Source organism: Chaetodon auriga, chromosome 19 (genome assembly GCF_051107435.1).
Source record: "Chaetodon auriga isolate fChaAug3 chromosome 19, fChaAug3.hap1, whole genome shotgun sequence".
NCBI classification, from domain to species: Eukaryota; Metazoa; Chordata; class Actinopteri; order Chaetodontiformes; family Chaetodontidae; genus Chaetodon; species Chaetodon auriga.
Genome location: NC_135092.1, coordinates 9,491,973 through 9,516,214, shown reverse-complemented (window position 1 = coordinate 9,516,214; position 24,242 = coordinate 9,491,973). Strand labels below are relative to the sequence as shown.

Genomic DNA, 24,242 nt, shown 5'->3' with positions numbered 1-24,242 from the left:
CGAGCGAGTAGGTATGTTGATGACATTTCTATCATGCCTCATCCGCCGTCTTCCATGTGCTGTAAACAAAACTTTATGCGTCATGTCCTGCCTCCTGCATGCTCTGCCCATGTGCCACCACTCTCCGAAACCAAACAGAGTATTTCCAGTTGCCTGGAGTGCATGACACTGGATCTCCTGAGGTCTGCCACATGTGTGAAAGGGCAACTCTGGACAATGTCTGGACCGGATTCTCCAAACATTATCTGGAGTTCATAGGAGAAAACGGCTAAACGCACACACACTGTAGACACTTGCAGCTGCAGCAGTGGATAGTAGACACTTGTTTGTGATTAGAGTCATAACAAAGACTTTGTGTTGTGGCCACGAGTAACGGAGGTACAAAAGACATCTAGAGCATCTGAACCAAGTTAAAGCTGCTAACTAGATCCAGCGGCAGTGTCCTTTGGGTCCTTGTGAGTGGATACTGCACACCTTTGTTCTACGGTATTTTAATCTTTGTTCACTGCTGCAACATTTGCAAGAAGCTGACGAGTGGACAAACTGATCTGAACTGAACTGGTCCGTGATTGTTTGTTCAAGCCTGATGCTGATGTGACACTGGGAGAAGCCTTGGATATTGCTATGTGCCGGAGGTGGGGAAAATGATTGGTAAAACTCGTATTAATGTTTAGCTAAGTTGATTCAGCTCGATGATCCTTTTTGAGCTCCAGATGTTAAAGATGTGATAACCCTGTATAAAAGCCAGAAAACCTAACTGCACTTTTAATTACCTAATTAAGGGCAGCTGTAGTGCACATTTGCCACAAATCCCAGTTAAAAGAATAATTTCAGGACTATTTTTGTAAACCCATCCCTGAATCATCTCTGAAAGGATTTAAATCAGCTCGATTTCACATGTTTTATGTGTAAATAACTGCTGACAGTTTGGAAACAAAGTAGTTGCCTACTTAATCTTCATATTGTGACATAAAAGAGGATCACAGCCAGACATGTGTCTATATTGTAATTAAGACTAAGGTTTAGTTTGATAATGTTAATGTTTAATAATTGACCAAATTCAAGACAAAAACCTTCGCATTAGAGAAAAAAAAAAAAAACCTTGCATCATCAGCAGAGTGACTGATTCTACAGGTGGTTAGAAGTGGGGACAATGAATTTTTCCAAGTTTTACAAGGTTAATCTCCTCCTTAATACTCGCAGCTCTGTCATCTTACCTCCTTCAGAGCAGCTGACATCAGTGCCTAAAACAGTGTGGGCTGAATGTGTGAGCTTGAACTCAAAAATAAAAGTGAGTCAAACCAGAGTGAAAGGTGTAATTTAAAAGGTTGATTCGAGGCTGAATGTGCACAGATCAGACCTCAGAAGACCTGCCTAGCTCTCAGAGGCAAACCTGCACAGGTAGACAGGTCGACGTAATAACAGAGCATGGAGGTAAACATTTTAGGGAGGGCAGGAAGGGCTATTATGAAAACTTGCTTCCCTGAAGTGTCAATTGTCTGGTGAGAAAAATAACAAGCTACAACTCAGAATGTCAGACTCTTCCTGTAACAGTTAATCAGGTTTGGCGTGAGCCGTCCTGAGTTCACTTGAGATCACAAGCCCTGTAGGATCCCATAAATACAACCCAGCGGCGGCCACTGTTATCAGCCACGTACAATCAGTGTGATCCCTGTGTGATTTAACTGGCAGTCGGTGCCGAAGCGAAGCGCAGCTGTTCAGCGATTTGAAAACAGCAGAATTTGAAATCTCTCAGGAATGAAGGTCACGTGGGAGAAGGGAAAGATGAACCTTTGGCTCAGGGCCCTGCCGCCGCGCTCAATCAATGCTGCTTTTTTTCCACCCTGAATGTTTCTGTGTTGTGATTGTTACGATAAGATAAAACATTCAGCTCCATGTAGGGAAATAAGGTCCATGCAGGAGGTTTCAGCCGGGAAGAAGACAGATGAGCTACGGGCGCAAAACTGCAGTGTGAAATAGTTGTTGAAACACCAAAATAATGAAAGCAGAAGAGTTTTTGAGACAATGCAGATGATTTGGTTATTTTAAAACAGCACTATCCAATTTTACTCACAGAGACTATGTATATTGTGAGTTGTTATGTATATCTGTGGCTTTTGAGGAGGTTTGTCAAGTCCGAGAATACAACCCAAATGATGATGTCATAGTGATGTCATCAGGGTTGTCTCAGATTGGATTTGAAGACCTTGTAACATAGCAAGCTAGAGTAAGTTCCAGGGTTTGGGTTGAGCTTGACCCATACTAGAGACTAAAGCTGAGGCTATTTAAGCCTTTGGTGCTTTCGTTTTGATCTTTTTTACCTGCCTCCCACATGTTGCTCATCTTCATAGAAATCCAACACTAAATCAGTGGAATACCGCCTTTAATACACGTACAGTACAGCACTGAGTGTCCTAGTGTTCTAGCGGCTGACACAAATGTTCAGTGACTTGCCACAGTGGCGGGTGAGGACAAATTGTTTAAAATTAATTTCAGACCCTGATTGTAGCTCATGTCAGTAAATTGGGGACAGAGCTGTCGTAAGTCCTGCGGGACAAGTCTTTGAAAGCCAAGGCTCTGCTTCAAGCTGTGCGGTTATTCAAAGCCTGCCTGGTGCTGTCCTATTCATTTGCTTCATTTGTTTGATGATTTTCAAATCAAATCTTTAGAGAGAAACGTCTCAAGTGAGTCAGGTCCAAGTCGAGCCCTGAGCCTTCATTTTTTGAACTTAAGTTTAGCCTTAAGTCTGTAGCTCTGTTCAGATATTTGAGGGAAGAGGTTCAGAAGACTGAGCGGCTTCTTGTCTTGGGAAAATAGTGTCCCAGAATAGATCTGTCCATCTTGGTTGAGGTTGCGTGGTTTTATTCGGTGTTATTAAGGATGATCACCCGTCGCTCTCATGTGGTTTACCCCTCACATCATCAGGAGAGCACGACTGCCCGGTGATGCCGGAGCCGAGCACTGTCAACATCATCAAAAAACATGAAAGTTGATCGTTATCACTCGCCCTGCTCAGATTGCGGTCGTACAGGCGGCAGCACTTTCTGCAGGTGTGTAACTGTATGAATGAGAAGCAGGTCAGTGCTGAAGAAGAGCTCGTATTATCGACCGCAGGCGCTTAGTGTGGACAGGCAGGCCGGAGACGTGTAAACACTCCAGTCTGTGATTTATTATGAGACTTGTATGATTTATTATTGTTTGATTGAAACCTAAAATCCTCCAGCTGCTCCTCTCTGCGTCTCACTGTCCTCCCTCCCTGTCTCTTTCTCACCCAGAAGGTTTGTTATCTTCTGCTCCTTCAGCTCCTCTTGCTGAACGCTGGTGTTAAATGTTTGTTTCTATAATCACCGTTCTCTCTCCTCTCAGCTGCTACTTGCCATCTTTGATTTCTAGGATTAACTTTAAAAATTTAGGATTGAAGGGTTTGAAGAGAGGATCTGTCTGACATTTATGACTCGAATTGAGAGTAAAGAGACAAAGAGAAGGGAAAGAGAGAAATTATGTGCAATTAATGTCTCCACTAGCTCGCCGGGGCGTCCCTGCCTCTCTCATCTCAAGCTCTTAAAAAAAACAGGCTTAATGTCAATTATCATCTTTTGTACTTGAAAAAAAGAACACGAGAGCCTCACATCTAGGTAATAAAAAATAGGGAACGTACAGATACAGACACCTAAACAACTGTTGTCCTGATCACAGCGGCTGCTCTCTCTTCCTCCTCGGCTTTCGACTCGGTTTGGACGCTCTGAACTCATCTGTGATGCTAAATGAGACTCATCTCTCCCTCAGCCTCTCACGTGTCTCTGGCTGCTCTGTTCTCCTCTGTAATAGAGACGCTGTTGCCTTGGTTACAAATTGGACCATAGAATGGACCCACCTGGGCTAATCAGCTCTTTGAAATTCAATTAAGGCAGTCTTTTTCTGCGAGGGACAAAAGGCTTTTATTTATTTATTTATTTATTTATTTATTTATTTATTCTTCAAAAAAAAATATATATATATATATATATATTTGGGGCATTGAAGACCTTCTGGGTATCTGCAACCATCTGTATCTCACGGACTTTCAACTCAGGTGCACATTTAGTCAGCCTTTAAACAGAAGCTGAATTAGTTTTATAATATCATCCTGCTGAAGCTATAGTTACACATTTGCTCTGTCTGACTGCAGTGATATAAATATTTCCTGTTTCTTATTTATGTCCATGGAGATGTAGGAAAATTCCTTATGAAATCAACAATATTCCTAAATGAAAAAAAAAGGGGATGGTGGAGTCAGTGTCTGCTTTGTTAGTCATTCAGACATCTGGATCACAGAATTGTCCAAAGAAAGTGACCCTCAGCCAGAACCCCACCAGGGCTTCACCCTCAGCCGACTGTCGGCCTGACGGAGACGCAGCTAAAACCAACACCAAGCAGGAAAATAAATCCCAACTTTATTTCAGCACGTTGAAACACTGTGACCGAACTTTGCATCAGATCTCTCGCCAGGCTTCTGATGGGGCGTCTGAGGACTTACACTATCTCTGTTTGCCATCGTTCTGTGAGCAGACTCAATGTTACGTCTCCAAATGCTGGACTGCTCTACGTCTTTTCCCGCTGATGTCACCAGCAGCACAAGGTGGATAAATACTGTATGCAATGACGATGATGATGATGAGTAAGGGTGCGATCGCACCTGCAAACTGTCCAAACCATTCTGGGAACGTCAGCTTTGTTGTATTTTGTTGTGTTTGCTTTCTTTGGGTGCTCTGGCCTCATTTTTAGCAGACTAACATGACTCATAAGCACTTTATTCGCTGGGCAAACTTTTGATATCCTGTCGCCCTGCCAGGTTAGACATTTTAGGAAGGAATGAGTTCAAAAAAAATCTCATGACTCATTTTATTTCTGCTTAGCTCTTCAAGCATGAGCACCTGCTGCTAATCACGTTAGCATCGAGCTTCTGCTACCCATAATCCACTGCGTTGTGCGGTTACTTTCTGTAGTCACATGTTCATTCCTGAAGTTTTTGCTGCTGTTGCTTTTATGTTTTTTTGTGAAGAAAGCTGCTGGAAACAGAACAACTGATGTTCAAAGCGCTGCAGAGATGTGTGTTTGTGTGTTTGTGTGTGTTTGTGTGTTCGGTGGAGTTGGAGCATCTGTCACTCTGTAGGCTTACCTCGTTTTAGCTTCAGGTGAGTCACATACTTTGCATTTCTCTGTCCGATCAAAAGAGAGAAAAATAACAGAGTCATGTCTGATTCAACAATACAAAGGCTCAGGTTAAACCTGACAGAAAGTCTGGCAGTCAGCATGCGCGTCGTGCAGAGCTGATACTAAATCCGGGGATGAGGTTCAGGCATTCTTTCGGATTTGTTTGTTCATTTGTTTTCACCGTTCTGATCATGTGTTTTTACTTTAAACTCTGTCTGCAGAACATATTTCCCCCAAAGAAGCAATGAGTTTGGTTCAATTCATTCAGTCCAATGCAGTCGAGACCAGTTAAATTGCTTTCTAGGAAACTGTTTGGACGCTGTGTTTTCAGTCAGAGCTTCAGTAGCCTTCCCCCAGCATGCCAAACATCACATGTGACTTTACTGCCTCTCGTTGCTTGATGAACCATAAACCGTGTGTGTGTTGGAGATATCTGGAAGCCCTTTGCTGGTAGTGTTTTATGGGTTGTTAAGTGTACAGTTAGATAAAGAGAGGTAGAGAGGAAATTGTTGTAAAAGTGATAAAAAAAACTCAATTTGACTCCAATGAAGGAAGACAGAGAGGAAGAGAGGCTGGCTGGGACGGAGGCAGAAATGATCTCTGTCAAACAAAGATGGATCTCTGTCTGTCTGTTTCACAGATTATGAACTCACACACAAGTTCACGCTTAGTCTAACAGGTATTTTGGTATCACAGGTGGATGGCACGCTTCCAGTCTAACATGGAAAATAACTGGAAGAATCCGCTACTGCTGAAAAACTGATTCGGTTATATTTCCCTGTAATAGTGGCATTTCATGGTCGGGCTTTAGTATTTAGTTACAACAGTTGGCCTTGTTTCAGTACAAACGATACGGTCTTCAGTATATGAAGACACACAAGCAGGCTCTTGATAATATGCAGTGATCCCAGGTGCCTGCACGTACTTTTCTCCATGCAAACAGTCTGGCTCTTGAAATGCTCCCCATGGGATGAATCTCTGGTGACCCCCTGACTTTTCCCATTGCACCACAAGTTTGACATTTTTGTCTTATTGACTGTCATGAAATGTCAAAATTTCAAACATTTGGGCCCTGCTCAAGATCAATTGTAGTAACTTTCACTTTTTTTCTGGCACAATAAGCACAAGAAAAACTACTGACATTCTCATCAGCCTCTGCTGCCTTTAGTGCTAATTAGCGAATGTTAGCAATGCTAACAAGCTAAACCAAGATGGTAAAGATGATAAGTATTATAGCTGATCAACATCAGCATGTTATTTTGATTACGATGTATTTAGCTCAAAGGGCTGCTGTGCTTAAGTATCTTGATCCCAAGAAAAGGAAATTAATTTTGGTTGAGAATTATGGGATGTGCCGGCATCTCATACTGGTATTCAGCTCATTATGTGTTCATATGCAACAACTATAACAATTAACTTTTGGGCAAAAACATAAATGAAATCTAAAATTTTGAATAGTTGGGGGAGACGGCTGAAGAATAGAGATGCTGGTTGTGAAGTGGGTCAGAAATCTATGCTCTGTGGTAAATAATAATTAAAGACATTTCTTCAAACACACTGTTGTTTTTCATGTCCTGCCATATCACATGTTCATTTTTTTTGGATTGATTTTGTTAAAAGCCACTGCTTATTACTGTCATTTAAATCTAACCATCAGGCTGGCAATGGCATACACATGACGCGATAACAGCATGATGGACTTATTAGACTGCAGCTGAGGCCAACCAGGGTCACTTCCCCTCGCAAATCTGATTAACATGTGTCACACACCCCTCATCACACCGCCTCAGCATCAGCACACGCTCACCTTGCGGCTCATGTTCTCTTGTTTTTTTTGTGTGTGTGCACGGCATTTATTCGGGGAAAGTTGTGTTTTAGCAACACCGAGCATTTCACACTGTCACACATATTCACAGAGCTCAGTTTAGCCTCAGCCCTCTGCTGCCGCCCGCTGAGCCGCTCCACCCTGTGGTCACGCTGAAATCAGCGGAGCCACCGAGGAGAGAAAGCAAGCTTCTTATTTACCGTCCTTCCTCCAGATTCTCTCCTGTCTTTCTGTGATACTCTGTGTGCTGTAAGCCCTCCAGTGAACCAGACGTTTAAAGAGTTTTTTGTTTAAAAAAAAAAAAAAAAAATTGCTTCGCCTCAAGTGTTTTTCTACTATTTGTATCCTTAGCAACAGCAAGCAGATAGGAGAAAATGAGCCGTTTCTCTTAACCCGTGGATTAGTCATCAAATGGGTCACAGATTTCACTCTAATGTACTTGAAAGATAAGACAGATCAGCGTCTGATGGGGTTTAACAGTGAAAAGATAGATGTCTTTGTGAAAAACGTGTCCACATGTTTGAAGCGAGAATGAAGACGGAGACTTTTAGGACATCTGAAATGTAAATAGCTAATTGCTTTAATGATGAATCATCATTCCATCAGTCTGTTGTTTTTCCCAGAATAGATGGTGGTGTTTTCAGCTGATGGTTAACTCAATATATCACATGATAGAATCTCAGTTATTCAGTTTTGGCTGCTGGGAAAGTATCCACAGCGTTTTAAAAACAACTGACTGCTCTATAAATTGTTATTTTGAGTGTTTAATATGTCTGTGTTAAAGTGATTTATCATCATTTAGCATCTGTAAATGTTTTTTTTTTTATTCATTAGCTTTTATTCCATCATGTTCCACTAAGACAGACAGAATACTGTGTACTTGAACTCTTGCAAAACATGCTAAAAGCTTTTTTTTTTCTAGCTTTTTTCCCACCTGTGGAACTTTTCAGGGATTGAGAACGAAACTGAAAATGCACTGCAAGTGCAGGGAAACTTTTGACAGGAGGAAGATTTCTTTTTTTTCTTTTTTTTTTTTTTTTCCCTCAGCGATCCTGCTCTCCATTGGCTTAATTTTGAGCAATTTGTACACGATCTGGCTGACCTGCAGAATCTTGCATCGATTTGGATGCCATCAGAAATTACTGGCAGACAGCCCTTCTGTAGAGAGCGCGGACGCGTGCTCAGATGGGACAATGGAAGTTGACGAGCAGCTTGACGCTAATGACCGCTGTTGGATCTGCCATAGTCCATCAGCGCTGATGTTCTTCTTCTGCTGCTTTCCAGATGGACTTTGGCTGCAGAAAGCTTCTGACTGTTTCAGCTTTTGCCAAAAGACTGAAGTGTGTTTTTCACACTTAAGTTATACTGACTGACAAGGCTGTGTGCGTGTGTGTGTGTGTGTGTGTGTGTGTGTGTGTGTGTGTGTGTGTTAGTTTGATTGGCAGGAAGATAGTTGCAAGTTTTTTGTCTAAGTAGTGGTCGGCTAGTAGTTCTACAGGCGTTAGAGCTCGGTCCAACATTTTCTGGTGCAGCCAGATAAAACTCAGAGCTAGGCTGCTTGTCACTCACTTTACTTTATTTTAATTGAGTTTTATTAAATAAAAACAACCGTCACTCTCGGGTATAAATTGATATTGCGATTGGATTCCTGAATCGATGGGAAAGATCTCAGCTGGAGAAGCTTTGTGGTAAATACACAACGGCTACACATGGATACACACGCATAGACTTCCATTTAAACCTTCAAAAAATAAGACCATACATGTGTTTTTATATGTTTTTGCTCATTAACTAGAAATTGTGTAAACTTAGCAACTGCTGGTCATTTTTCTGGGTTTTTAGTTTAATGTCCTTTCTCTGAGGCAGCCAGCGTCTGTGTTCACATCAGTATTAGGGGGCCATATGACAGAAAATATGCATGATGTGGTTTAAAAACTAAAGATGTTGGCCAGAGTGCTTTGGATTCGAAGCGATCCAACTCTAATTCCCTCAAATTTAAGGTCTGTATAAGGCTTCCTTAGTGCAGGGAATTACTCTTAAGTTAATATGAGGCTGTCACTGGAACACAACTAGTTATTTTGTTAAGTGGAGACGACACATTAGGCTTGTGCATACTTTAATTACATTCCTCTCGACATTAGTATAATGTAATTGTAAGCCAATATAAGATTATATTTCTAAGTTATTCTTAATGTGCAGCATTTGCCAACTTTGATTACTTCTCATATAAAGACATAATTCATGTCATTACAGTTGTGTTTTACTTTATTGTCATTGATAGTCTGTGTATACATCAGTCTCCTCTTACAGGAGGAGATAGAATTGTTGATAAATACGTTAATATACACATAAATCTGCTTACAATTACATTTTAACATGTCATAAACCTTTTATTAGGTGCTTATATAGTGCTTAAAGGGACTTAAAGTAAAGTTTCGGCCATGTTTCTGCCGCTGAAGGTTGTGAAACGCTGCTCTATTATATTCACTGCATCACTTTAATTAATAGTTTGTGATGAGTCACAGAAAGTTAGGTTTAGTGATTGAGCACAATTTCATCCAGCAAAAAAAAACAAAAGGATAAAAATGTTGAAAGATGCAAATAGGAGACAAATGAGATCGTCTTCCTCTTGGATGCACACTGACACACACACATGCAAACACGCAGACATACAGCATCTAAAATAGAAGCGGCTACTCACTATCAGGTGGTCCATCTCGGTGCAGGAAGTGAGTTGGTTTAACTTCAGTGGGATGGAGGGAGATCAGGACTCAAAGTCGGTCAGATGAAATCTTTTTTATTCTACTCACAGAGCAAGCTCTGTTTGGAGAGAGGAAGGAATTTTCTTTGTTTTGTTAAAGCCAGTGCCTGCTATATGGTGGGAGTCAGCCCTGAAGTGGAGCGATATGGCCAAAATTAATATCACATTCAAGACTGATATATATAAGAGATGCAGAACCACATTAAATAAATAAGCTGATCTCATTCCAGTGGACTGCAGAGCCATATAAATATGTCTTAAACATTTTCAGTGAGTGATCAAATATGAAAGACAACATAAAACATTTGCCAGCATGTTCATAATAAAAATAGCATTTTGTATATTAATGAAGACCGTACTGAGGTTACTCCTTATAAGATCTGCTGGGAGATGGTGTCAGGTCATTGCATAAAAACATTTCTTTGTTCTGGATGGCTGCTGCTGCATCATCCACAGGAAAACAGCAGACGACCAAACAGGAAAGGCTGAGCATTTTCTGTCCACGCTCAAAAAGAGGGCTGCAGGACACCAGTGTGGACGGATGGTGATGTGTGCAGTCTGTGGTTCAGTGTTAAAGTTTGTTTTGAAAGGCGCGTTTGTGGCCTCAACTTTAATCACAAAGGCATCTTTTGGCCATCTGAAAGCAGAGCGTTTGTCACTGTGTGGTCAGTATTTGTAATTTTCTAAGAAGCAAAGACGCTCCAGTTGAGCGTCTCAGGTTTCTCAGAGCATGTTTTGATGTCGGAAGATGACGTGGGTCTTGAACCGAATTCATTCCTCCTTCTGTCCTCAATATAATGAGATCAACCTAATGATGAGACCTTTTTATTTCTGTTTATGTTTGGATTTTTGGTTGTGTACTGTGCTCGGGGTATCCTCAGTTTTTAAGTTCTTTCATGCCCTAGATACTTTCATTCGCTTTGGTCCGAGGAAGAGAGACGAGAAATCTTCAATTTGGAATGAGCTGAGGTTTTGGAAAGAAAAGTCAGCCTCTGAAATTAGGCAGGCCTGGACGAGAGCAGCAGATATCTAATGCATTTACCACAAGGAGCAAAACAAATTCATGGAGGAGGGAGGGATTGGCATTGTTTGTGTGTAGAAAGCAGTTCAAGTCGAAATCTGGCTCTCTAAAAGGCTGCACCTCATGTTTCTGTGTTTCTCTGTATCAACACAGTTCAGGTGTCCCTAAATTATCAAACTAGAGCCCAGCATACTTGGATTTTGGCACTCGTGATGCATCTTTCGACTCCCAGCTGTCTGTCCAACATATTTGTTGTACTGCAGCCTCACTGGCCCAGATTCCAGGCTATCAGAATGAATTCACACTGCCAATTAGCCGAAGAACTTCCCTCGAGTGCCGGAGCTGTCCAAGCGAGGCTTCAGCCTGGATTTGTCGTTCCATTTATGCGCGTGTGCATGTGCACAAGTATTGAAGTGTGGGAAGAAATAAATGTCTCGGTTATTGTATTGAATAAAAATAGCATTTACTGTGACTACAGGTCGCGTAATTCTGTGGGCAGCAAAACAAACTATTGGTTTTAATGAAAAAGTCGGTGTTTTTCCTTCATTCTGTTCGCAACCGTGATCTGATTTTATGCTGCACACGGCATGAGCCTGCAGCCGGCAGGGCACAGTGAAACTGAAAGCAGTTTGTTACCACGCTGAGAGGTTTTACCTGCTGCATGGTCTCATAGGTGGGCATCAGTAGATTGTTTAGAAAGAGGAAAAGTAGCTCCTCCAGTAATATCTGCCCGTCTGGTCGAGGGAGGCTCATCTGTTGCTGTCAGGCTAACACCGGCACTGCATCCACGCCAGCCTGCTCCTCACTGTTCCTGTGGGAAAACTCACCTAATCTCTCTTCCCCATCAGCGCTCCCTCCTCACTACTTCAGATCCCCAAAAGAGGAGATAAGAGTGAAATTTGATTATTTAATGTCCCCGAAAGATATTAGCACAAAATTAAAGGAACACAATCCTTTCCTCTATCTCGAGTCAATCTCTCCTCAGGTCACGTTACAGATTAGATGATGTCTTTCACACAAGTCGCTTGTTGCGCAGGACAGTGAGGAGGAAATGGAGAATTTTTGCATTTGGAGTGGTGCAACAAGAGGAAATGTGAGGGGGGTGCATGGCAGATGACTTTTAAAGGGATTTGACAGCAACAGCAGGATGGTACCTGAGATATTTACTCTCATAACAGACATGCAAGCACACCGTATGCAAAGACTGGTTAGATCATGTTGTCAACGGTGGAATGTAACTAAGCACATTTACTGAAGTACTATACTTTAGTACAGTTTTCAGGTATTTGTACTTTACTTGAATGTAGTTACTGTTACAGATTCGGATTAAGAATACAAAATACAATCAACAAATAAAATATTAATGAGACTTTAGTGACCCATGGTGAGATAGTAGCAAAAAGCTACCTAGCAGTGTATATAGTGAAAACTTAAAGTAATGCACACATTAATCCATCAATAATTCTAATTCAATAATATAAAATAGATTTTTCTGATCAGATCATTCTGCATACTGAATACTTTCTGTGTGTATATTTTGATGCCAATGCTTGTAATAGAGTATTTCCACGCTGTGGTATTCCTGCTTTTCTTTCCACCACTGAAAGCTGCTTGTTCAACATGTGCATTATTTCTCAGCATGATTGTTTATGATATTTAAATATACTTGAACCATGCATGAATCCTAAGCAAGAGGACAGGTACTGAATGTGGCTTTGATACAGTTCCAAATGGCTCAGTTGTGATTGCAGCCTCAGAACGGTCATGCAAAGGCTTTTTAGTGTCAGGATTTCACGAGACCTTAAGGGAGAAGCATCCTTTATTAACTTCCCATAAAACTGGAAGTGAAGGGCTTGCCTCTTTTAATCAAAAGCTTGTATTTTTTTCCCATTTTTTTTTTCATTTAAAAGAAGACAAAACCTTTTTTGTTTGTCAAATATCCACATATAGCACGAGCAGCCCATCAGAAAACAATCAACGGCCTGAAGCAGTAGAAACATCGGGGCCAACAAACACAAACGACTGCCTAAACAACAAATAAAACAATAAATATCATTTCAGAAGCCTCATCTGAAGTGCCTGCTGTCACTTAAAACCCGCTCTTTTTTCCCAAAAGAGCTACAATCCCTTCAAAAATCAGATCAAGGAGTTCTCCTTTCTCACGATCTTCTTCCCGCGCATGTTGCTTTTTGATGTGTGTTCTCATCTGCTGTTTTAATTTGTCCGACTGGAATTCAGCCACAGATCAAACTAACTGATGGATAACAGCAAATCTGGCCGCATACAGGCGCCAGATGCAGTTATGGGCAGCAAGTTGAATACATGACCTGCACTGGTCTGTTTTTAACTGGCCTCAGAACTGATTCTCAGGCATGTTTCCACTGAAAGGAGTTTGTGGATTGAAGAAATTAGAATAAATGAACACCTCAAATGTTACTGTTACTCAGTCCTGGTTAATCCAGCGACACCTGTGGTGACTGTGGTAACAGCAAATGAGGTTTAATAGTCCTTGAGCAGCTACTTTGTCAAAACAAGGCTACAGGTAGAAGAGCAGCTGGTGTATCTGTTTACAGCACAGCCGAGCACACTCGCATTGCTTTAATAAGGAAGTCAGACAGTAATAATGGCAGCACAGATCTGATTTCACGCTGCACACGGCGGGAGTCATTTTCCACACAACAGCAGAAAGTAAACTTGGTTACCTTGCTGAGGATTTAGAGGTGTGCAGCCAAACACTGTGCTCCTATTTGTTGCATGACTCCATGCAATTGCATGCAATATTTAAAAATGATCCACTGTGACCAGAATGACCACATCCTGTTTTGTTAATTTTTTTAACTATAGACAAACAGACACAAAGACTGCCAAAGTACTGAAAGTCACATCAGTGGCAGCTCCTGCTGTGGAAGGGGATCACACGTTCGTGTATCCATGTTTGTCTGTCCGCAGCTTATCTTGAATACTATTGGACCCAACAGACCAATATTTTTTGTGCACATTTAACTATTTTGTTTTATCCAGCCATTGACTGCTGACCCCTCACTGCTCTTAACTGGCTGGTAGGGGCTGCAGGTGACCAACAGCTGCTTCCAACGGGGACGTTTTTAGTACTTTTAAGGTTGCAGACAGAACAACTCAGACTTTCATCTTTTCAGCAGTATTCTCGATTTTGCGATATGCATTGTTTCACCCCACGTTTTGACAGGTGAATGCTTTGAATGTGAAGCTGCACCAGCAGGAAATGTTGGGATAGCATGAACAGTAACTAGCACTCTGGCACGGCTGTGGGAGAGTGAAGAGACCGTGAGGCTGATATCTTTAGCTGGGTTTCCATCCAAATGTATCACAAATTTGTATCAAATTTTGAGTAAATCAGCATTAAAAGACAATATGAGTGAACGCTTGTTTCCACCCATTGCTGCTATTTGACGGCTAATGAAGGTAAGGCATCATTTCCTGTCAACCCCACATGTGATTGAAGGCAGTTTGAATCCAGCACACGAATGGCAGAACCTGCCGCTCAGCCACAAAGAAACCACTACATAAAGGGGGAATAATGAAAAAAGAAGAAGAAGAAAGAAACACGGTCTATAAATAGTGTCAAAAATGGGGTTTCATGCCATGAAAATTTCAGTGTACATGAGCTGTGCTGTCATCACCCCTGCAGTTCAGTTCAGGTTCAGTTGCTGCTGAGAATCAGAATAGAAACAGAGACATATTTGAAGATTCCCACGAGAGAAATTAGTAAAATCCCACAAGTCGTTTCTAGTTTCTCTCCTTGCGACCACGCAAGACGCTCCACTGTCTCCCTACACGTTTATGTTTGGACCTGACAGCGGACACGGCCTCACAAAGCCTTTTACTGCCCTCAAACTAAACAAAAGGATGGACAATTACCAAAGTGCACATGTGTTGGAAGAGAAATCCCTCTCACCTCATCCTTTTTTTTCTTTTTCTCTCAGTTGGACAGTGAAAAAAGCAGAAAGCGAGACATATTAGAGGAGACACAGGAAGGAAAACTCTGCTGGGAGTCGACTCTGAACTATCTCTGGACCGAGCGTTAGCCCTGCGATTTCCTCATGAAACTCACATCATAAGATTTGATTTGACTTGTGGGAAAGTTCCAACACACCCCTCCTTATTTTATGTTCTATTATTATGAGGAAAAATGCTATTTGTTTTATGACACTTGCCAAATTTAAGCTACACCTCTTGCGGTTAAAAGCTGTCGAGGGGAGATATGAGCAGTGCATTGGACTCATATGTTTAATGTGTATGTGTTAGAAATGTCATCTTTCATCTGAGTCAAAACATCTGCCTCAGCCTTACGGATAAGATTTAAGGATAACATGCTCGTGTTTTGCTTGTGAACAATACCGTATATGTAAGTCCAGCAAAGTGACCTATATCTCAACTGTATGTGAATTCATTGCTCTGATAAGAAGTCTAAACATCTTTTATCAGTGGTATATTGGTGTTTTGCTCAAACTGGACATGTGAATTTAACTGTGAATCAATCTTAAATCCAAAATGCCCCCAGATGTTGAGGAAAGCATTCATTTAATGATGCTAAATGTAAGCATGAATTTGTTTATGGTCGAATTAAAGCGGTTTTCATCTTCATCCCTGCAAAGACGTTCCATGTAGTTTTCACATAATGCAGTCCAGACTCGGAGCTCTGGGATAAGGAAGGGTTTTGCTTCGTAAAGAGCAGGAGATGAGGGGAAAAAGGATTTCTCAGGAGGGTCTATTTAAGGAATTCTGCATGACAATTCAATTAAAAGAAACTAAATAAACATCTAATCTTCTTGAAGGCAGCAGGGGCAGCTGTTGCTGGCAGCGGTTTGTTGTTGGGAGAGATGCTGCCAATATTGTTTTCAGACTACTTATTCAAGCTGAAGTGTGTTTATGCAGGGAGTATGCAGGATGAACCCAGGATACTATGGATGTGAGGGTTAAACAAACATGAAGACATTATTCAGGTATGCACGGATGATATGCTCTGAACCCACTGATTGACACACTTTCTCAGAGTCAGATCTAAACATACAGACATCACATTGTTTCAATCAGCTAAATTCACTGTTTTCAGTGGCGTGCGGCTGACGCTGTGCGTTTCGTAGGAGACATAATTCTTCGGCATTTTTCAGCACGAGAGTAAAAACATTCTTGTGAAAAATGTTCATATTTAGTGTCTTTCATTTGTTTTCCCGGCGAGATTTACTCCTGGGAGCTGAGAGCACTTAGCAAAGGTCAAGGAAAGATTGTGGTCTTGGTTCAGTGCTGACTCTTTTTCACCACTGATTTATGTCTGACCCTCACCAAGAGTTGAAGCATCCAAAGCCAAACCACACCTGGGACACAGGATGCTAATCTGGTCTCTGATGTCATAGTCTTGTGCTTTTTACATCCAGCCATCCACCCTCTCTTGTTTGTCAGATAAGTCGCGTGAGGTAAACTCAGATGAGTGGTTTTGTGGCTGAGGTTTTGGACCTCACACTCTCATTCTGTCTATATTTGGAATCCATGTGCCCGTTTCCCTCAAAATTTCCTCCTCAGTGTTTCCGGGTTGTGTTGTCTGATACTGATCCTTCCCCTAGTGGCTGTTCTCATGCATGACTGTGTGACAGACAGACAGAGGGACAGACAAAGCTGTGTTTGGACAGTAAACAGACTCGCTGTACAGAAAACACACAAAGCAGAGGAGCAGAAGTTAGAGAACATTTCTGTTTATATTCCCCCCGTCGCCTCCTCACCCTGGACATGCCTCCACAAGGGACTGTGTGTGTGTGGGTGTGGGTGTGTGTGTGGTCACTGTAGTGAAAGGTCTGATAAGAGCTAATCACAGGGACTTACCAGAAGGAATCCACCCGGACTTCCGTTCAGGTGTGTGTGTGTGTTTTTTGGTGCTGTTGTCCCTCGCTCATGATGTCATACAGTCCTCACACAGATGGGACAGATTACTGAAAATTCCTCCACAGTAAAGGACTTTTTGCCGACTCAGGATGCATTTGGGGTTAAATTTGTGCTTGGATTGAATCTCTTACCAGAACACTGAACTGGTTAACACTGAAAAACATGATGGAGTGAATGGAAGATTGAAACCACAGTATTTTGACTAAGAGTGGTGCACAAATGAATGACACAGCACCGCTGTTTCTGACGATGCGTTCAGCATTTTAAAGTTACTGTGTGCAGAATTCTTATGTGATTACAGCACATTTGAAATGATTCTGATTATGTTCATTTCTGTTTGTAGAAAAATGTGAATGTCAGCCACTGGAGGTCAGATGAACAAGATTTCCTGGTGTCAAGGAGCTCTTTAAGTAGATGTGTGTGCTGAAATAAGTGGCATCAAACCTTTGTGGCTTGCTTTTGTGTTTTCTGCACAATCTGCGAGAAACGACGGATCTGTATTAAAAGGCCAGTACCGGCCTGATAGACAACATTGTGTAAATACAGTACTGCATTTGGTCACAGTATCTAGTGCCTGTGTGCTTGCAGTACTTGGAAAACCTCAAACTGTCATGGCTGTAAAGCTACCAGAACATCATGAACAAACATCCATTCGGATTCTAAACAAATAAATGCTGCTGCTGTTTTCTTGAGCTCAGTCCTCAACCAATGAAAACATACAGTACACAATAAATCACTAAATATTTTGCTTTTTGCTATGATAACTATTTTTATATTTATATTCTATTAAGGTTGTACTTGCTAAATAAACTGTTACTGCAGAAACAAATACTAAAATGTCCTTTTGCCATTTTAAACAAGCTTCATTTTTTTCTTCCTCCCTCTCCGCAGAGGACTTTGCTGCTGACTTTAAGAAAAATGTGGACAGTGGTTCCCACTCGCTCTTTGTTCATTTCCCATGCCTCTTTCGTCTTGTATTCCCACTGGCTCTGCCACAGAAACTCTTCTTTGCCAGCAGAGCTATCACACAACTGCGTCTGCCTTGGGTTTAACCTTTCCTCCCAACTATTTATTGAAATACCAATCAAATCAGTTTGTTTTTTTATTTAACTGCTTAAGGCGGACTTTGAGAGAGTTTGAGGCTGCTGATAGATGTCCAGACATCAGAGTTTAAAGTCAGTTACTGTTGCGACTGGTTATGGTGTGCCACCCTGTTCTGTGTTGGACAGTGAGAACACCTGAGCTGACGCAGGGCACATTAGGAAGAGTTAGACAAGGTGTGCAGCCGGCCGCCTGCAGCTCTTCATCTAACAGTTCACTGTTGCTTCTGCTTCTTGTTCCCTTACTCCCTGCAATATTTAAAACAGATCTGCTGTCGAAAAATGCCCAAAGTGGCTGTTGTCTTCAGCAAGAATCACAGACAGCACTGACTTTGTGACTTAGTTGCATTTTTAGTGGCTGCTTCACAATAAAAGTGAGCTGAAGGTGGCAATAAGAAATCCTTAGTTTGCATTAGCACTAACTTCCTGCAAGAGAGTGAACAGTAAACGGTGAGGCTCATGTAGAACTTTCTAAGTTCACTAAAGAGGTCTGTCTCTCTTTCAGATTGTCCTTCCTGCCAAACCGGAGCCACAGCGACAACGGACGGACAATACTAGCCAACGAGCAGGAGTCCCAGGACTCTCTTGGACCACTATGAGGAGGACTTGACAGAGCTGTGGCATGATCAGCTGATAGGGATGGTTTAGAGACACACACGTCTTGGCCTCTGTGATCTTAAACATCTGCTGTGAACTGACCTGACCTGTTCATGAGGATGTTGTCTTACCTGGATGTTCACTCTATGATCCAGCATCATCATCACTGACTTTTTTTTTTTTTTTTTTTACACATATCTTGATGCTGTTCGAGGTAATCTAAAGGTTACAGGCACTGTTGCTGGGCATCAGACAAGTGAGGAAACTCAAATCTGACTCTTTTTGTCTCTACATGGGAAAAGAAATTGCATATTGTTGCAGAATCCATGTACTGTTTGTAAAGTGCTTGTGTCCATGGCCTGAAACACACTGCCAATATGATTCCAGGTCTCTTGCCATTCTAAAACCTAAAGAACTGTTCTTGTCAGGCGCACATCTGGATGACAGGATGTAAAGATCATGTCAGTGGTCCAGCACCATGAAAACTACAGCAAACAAGCCAAACTCTGGCTAACATGATGGGAGAAGCAAGAGGAATCTTCTGCCCTTTAACCCCTATGATGACTTTCCATCATATCCTAAAACTGGCATCGTCTGGTGCCAACTTGTGAAGAAAAATTGAGTTTAGCGAGACTAAAGTTCAGTTTATTGTACAGCAGTTTGTATTCTTGCTTTTTACCAGCACGGCACTCTGAGACTGCGAGATGTAATGTCAGAAGTGGATGTTTTAATCCCTATCCTTCAATTCATACTCAGTTTTGAAGCTGAGGATGTGGAATTAGGAATTGATTACTGAGATAGAGCATCGTAAAAACACCATTGTGATGAAGCATTTGCCTAAACGTGTCATGGTACATAAAATCTTGTTGCACTTACCTTCATGGGTTGGATGTTTCTCCTCTGTTGCATCCGACCACACCCAACAGTGATGTTACGCTGGTTTTGTAGTGCAGCTCTACACCACGGCAGCAAGGTGGAACACTCTTCACAGACATCATCATCATCATCATCATCCTGCAAGAAGTGACAGTGGCATATGTAGGAATTTACTGTTTTTCAAATGAATAAGAAATGCTTTCAAAGCACCGAGCGTACAAACATATACATAGCTCAAACAGACACGCTGCCATACAGTACATGCACTGTATCTCAAGAAGTAAAAGTTTCAGGAATCTGAGAAAACAAAGTGTCTGGTCTGATTGAAAGCTTGTGAAATGAGCAAATGTTCTTCGACTGCAGGTAATGTGTTCTGTGCATGAAAAAAATATCCCCACCATGAAAGAACTATATGAAACATGAAGTTTTACACATGATCAAATGCACGTTAAAGCTCAGCAGCAGATGAAAGTTTCTTGTTGGTCTCACACTATGGAAACTGAACCTGCAGCTTGAGCAAAGCAGCTGGAAACCACCATGACAAGGCTGAGAGACGAGACAAGCTGTGCAGGGAGCTATCCTGCACATGGACACCTGAGATCCTACGTCACATTTTCATTTTAGCCCAGAGTTTGGCCTTAGAGTACCTGAAAACCTGGGTTCAGATCAAGTATGTCTCAATAACATTCAGCATTTACAATGAAATGACAATCAAAAGTAAGGTTTTTCTAATGGAGTTCTGCTCACAAAACCAATAAAAAGAGCACAGAGAAAAACTTTTCTCCACAGAGAACTTGAAAGTGAGAAATCAGAACACTTCAACAATCAATGTGAATCTTTTCCCTGTTAGATATGATAAGCACTTTCAGGCTGAGGTGAATATTATGGTCTGATGTCAGTCAGATGAAGAGAAAGAGGCTTGTCTGTGTCTTTGAATTATGTGATGATTTGACTGTTTTAAAGTCATATAATGCAACTTTTGACCACTAGAGGGCAGAAAGATTCTGTTGAGGCTGGCTGAAGAAGAAAAGTCCAATATTCGCTCTCATTTGTGCTTTGAGTTGGTCTCTACTTTCTTTGCCATCCACTCGTTTTGGCCCTCTGCAGTTTCGTGTTGGGCATGTAACATACTCATGAGGGAGCCTGTGAGAGCCGGGGCTTGGAAAACCCAAATATAATGAGTAAAAAGTGGCCAAGAGCAGGTACATCCAGCTAAAATTGGAATAGAGCTGCAATGTTGGCTGTTTCTCAGTGACTTTGGCAGCACTAGTCACTAGTGATTTGATTCAAAGGTAGATTCAAGAATATAACACAGGTTCAACTCTCCTTCGGTGTTTGATGCTTAGTTTACAGATCTGAACTCTGTCTGTCGCACTCTCTCTGCCTATCACAACACATTCAGGAGATTGACACACCGAGGTGTGAAACCGGCTCGGCCGCCTACAGTCATCAGTGAGATCTGCATTTTTGTTTCAGACTCTTTTTGCATCTCTGCCTCAGAAAAACAAGTTGCACAACCACAGTCCAGCTCCAAAGATGAGGAGCTAAATGACTGACTGAGCTTTTAATAGTCCACTGTGCCCTGTATTTCATCTTTATTGTGTGTGATGGAGATGAGGAATAAACACAGAATCTGATGATGACTTGGTGCAAACAGATTCTTTTCTGGGCCAGAGATTTTAGCTTCTAACCTGCAGGATAAACAGACCCAAGATGACAAACATATTTCAGACCCAGCATCTGAAATATGGCATGTTAGTTCAGAGTCAGTAGTGTAGTTATGGCTTATTACACCTGCATGAATTTATTTATTTGGCTACTTGTCTTACATTACAACAGTGGTTTATTTACACATCCAGCACTGATTCATTTGGACTTGTGTTTCTGGACACCTGAAGAAAGGAAATCCAATATTCACTCTCCTTTCAGCTGTGTTTTGCTCTCCATCAACTCCTCAGAGAAATGTCTGTCACTTTAACTGTCAAATGCTCCACTATGTTCACCAGCTAGTAATTCTAACTTTGTGTGTTGTTTGGTGCTGGGCAGGTAGTGCACAGTGAGTTTCTTTGAGCTTTTTCTCTGAAAACAGGTGCCTGTTGAAAATGGTGCTGATGAGAGCAGTTAGAGTGAACCACAACAGTAAAGCTGCTGCCCAGAAAACTAAAACAATGATGGTAAAATGATGCAAAAGCTGCAGGAAACTGTATGATTGGGTTATAATTCGCTGTGGGTTCATGCTACGAGGGAGCCCTCTCGCATTATACATAGTCACTTGAGCTATTGTTTGTATGAAAATATCCATGAGAGCATCTTTAAAGGTTGTTTTTTTTTGGTTTTTTTTTTGTTTGGTCAACTTTGTCTTTTACCGCTTTTAGCTAGGCCTTCATCAGCAGATGAGGACTGTTTAAACCATCTCCATGTCAATTATAACCAAGTTAAGAATGTGGTAAGAGTTTCATGCTGTTTAAAGGACATTACAATCCTTCAAAAATGTCTGCATGAGGAGCTTCTTCCTTCTACAAAAGATAGTCAGATGCTTTGTTTGAAAGAAGCTCTTTAGCTGCACAAGCTGAGATTGGTGGATTAGTGTACAGTCTGAGAAAAACAAGAAAAAAATGTGTTTAATCATTGACTTTACACTCCCTCAAGTTACAAAAACATGACTTAAATTTGCACAATGAAAACACCGTCTCATTTCCTTCTTACGTATCGTATCATGACTCACAAAATTCACTTTATGATCACCTGGAGGGGCCTGATTTTGGAGAACCGCTGCCCAGCACCTGTCAAATATGGTGAACACTCACATCCTCTCAACTGATTTTTTTTAAAGCAAATACCTTTCTCGCCATTTTAGGCAGGTCGATAACTATTTCAGTCTTCTGTTGATGATTTACGCATCATCGCTTGAGCTCTGTGATGTTCTCCTGCCTTCAGTAAAACAACATGAGCATCAAGCAGTTTTATTCTGTGTGGGCCTGAAACACATCTTATCAAGCCTTTATTACTGTTGGCGGTGGCAGGCGGCACTTAAACACAAAGCCCCTCATCAGGAAGCCTATTTGGCAACAGCAAATATGATTATCCCCACTCATTCCCTCTGAAAACAATCTTTGAGCTGATTTGCTGGATTGGTTGGTGCTGACCCCCAAGTCTGTTGGCCATTAACCAATTAGGGAAAACTCCAGAGTTGGAATTCATTATTCTGTGAGCCCTCTCAACATTCACTGACTCCAGCACAATCTCTCTGGGCTTACGCACTATTGAAAGCATGAAGATCTCAAGGCTTTGACTCATAGCGCAGCAGTGCCACAGCTGGACCGGAGTTCTAAGATTAGTCTGCAGTTAACACAGAAACACCAAATTAGTTTTAACCCCATAAGACACAGATCCAGTATTTTTTCCTTCTATGGGCTGTGAGAAATTAGTCATGTAAGTTCTTGTTCTTGTGTGAATCCATCCTAATCTGCTTCTCTAACATAAACGTCCATTGAAAAAACAATTTGCTCTCGGGTTTAAAATGTGATTTTTTTTTATTTATTTTTTTTTTTTGATAAAGCCTTTGAGGGGATTTAATGCTTATCTCCTTCCATGTGGAGGTAAGAGGTCAGCCTCACATCAAAGCAATAACTCCGGGCCTAACTGCATTTGGGATGGTTCCCGTAGAAAAGCTCAGAAAGTTAAAAAGACCAACCAGTCTTTTTTCCCATGTAAAGCTTAAAAATAGTTTCAAAACACTTCTGATGAATCATAATTCTCACCCTTGTGTTGCTTGTCCAATTAAAACCCCTTTCACGCTGGACAAAAAACACAAACAATCAGCATTTATTCCTGGGTCAGAAACATGACACCCAGGCAAACACACCAATTTTTGCCCCTTTTCTGGTGATGCTTTGACACACACTGCAGTTCTGGACGTTGGGACGTAAATAGCCAGGAAACTGGGTTTAACAGAGACACTGAGGTAAAAGATCTGAAATAGTAATCACGGTAACACTGTCAGCAGCAGCCCAACAAAATAAATGAAATGTGAAACCAGCATCTCTATCAACACTCAACATGAAAGAGCACAGAATGAAGAACAAAATGAGACAGAAACGCCCATACAGGTGAGTATTTACCTGAGCTACAGGCCTGGTTATATTGGTTGCCTTTATTTCATAAATAACACAATAAGACACAACAAAGCCAACAAAATAAGCCATGTGGAATGAGCTCTGAGAGTCACACCTGGTTTACAAAAACTGTGGTACCATCCTGACAGTCAGAATCTTTAAGCATTAAAGCTGTTTTTTAAGTAAAGAAATAATGTAACGAGCACACAGCACTGACCCTGAGTGCTGTATCAGACTGCAGGGAGAAAGAAGCGGCATCAGCAGCTCTAACATCCTCCCTGCTCCTCTCATTACCACCACTAGATGTGGCTACAACACCAGCAACTAAACTTGACTGTTGCAGTCAGGGATGTCATGCTGTCAGGGTTTACTGGGACACTGATAGAGCAGAGCCATTATTAATGTTATTACATTGCTCTGCTAGTGCAAACCCTAAAAGGTCATTTATTTATTTCTGTTATTGTAGCATTGTTTTATCATTTCTGCAGGTTTTATTACTGATTTTATCCTCTGGGATTTTATCCCACTGAATCATTTTACTGTTAAAAACTTGGAAACATTGCTGTCCTCATTGACATCCATCAGCGCTGACAGACTTCTGATTTCAGGTCATGTAAATGACTAGTCCACGTGCACATGGGTATTTTCTAAAATGGGGTTTTTCCTCTTTCATTCTCAAAAGCGAAAAAACATTTTCAAAAATCCTGTCCACACACACAAGCACTGTTTAAAAGAAAAAATCTCTGTGCCTATGGAAACACAAAAACCCAATTAAAGTAATGTGAAGAGCACGTCAAACCAACAGGTGGTGATATAACCCTTACCCTAAAGCCATGCT

At 41.4% G+C, this 24,242-nt stretch overlaps 1 protein-coding gene across 1 annotated transcript in view; it reads left to right on the top strand.

The window, feature by feature from the left end:
* The window catches only part of LOC143337624 (5-hydroxytryptamine receptor 4), a 43,240-nt gene extending 22,347 nt beyond the window's left edge, over positions 1-20,893 (top strand). The window contains exon 7 of the mRNA XM_076757277.1: positions 18,322-20,893. Within this exon, the coding sequence (XP_076613392.1) occupies positions 18,322-18,415 (94 nt within the window). The 3' untranslated portion in view covers positions 18,416-20,893. The remainder of the gene's footprint in view (positions 1-18,321) is intronic.
* The last annotated feature ends 3,349 nt before the right edge of the window (positions 20,894-24,242 follow it).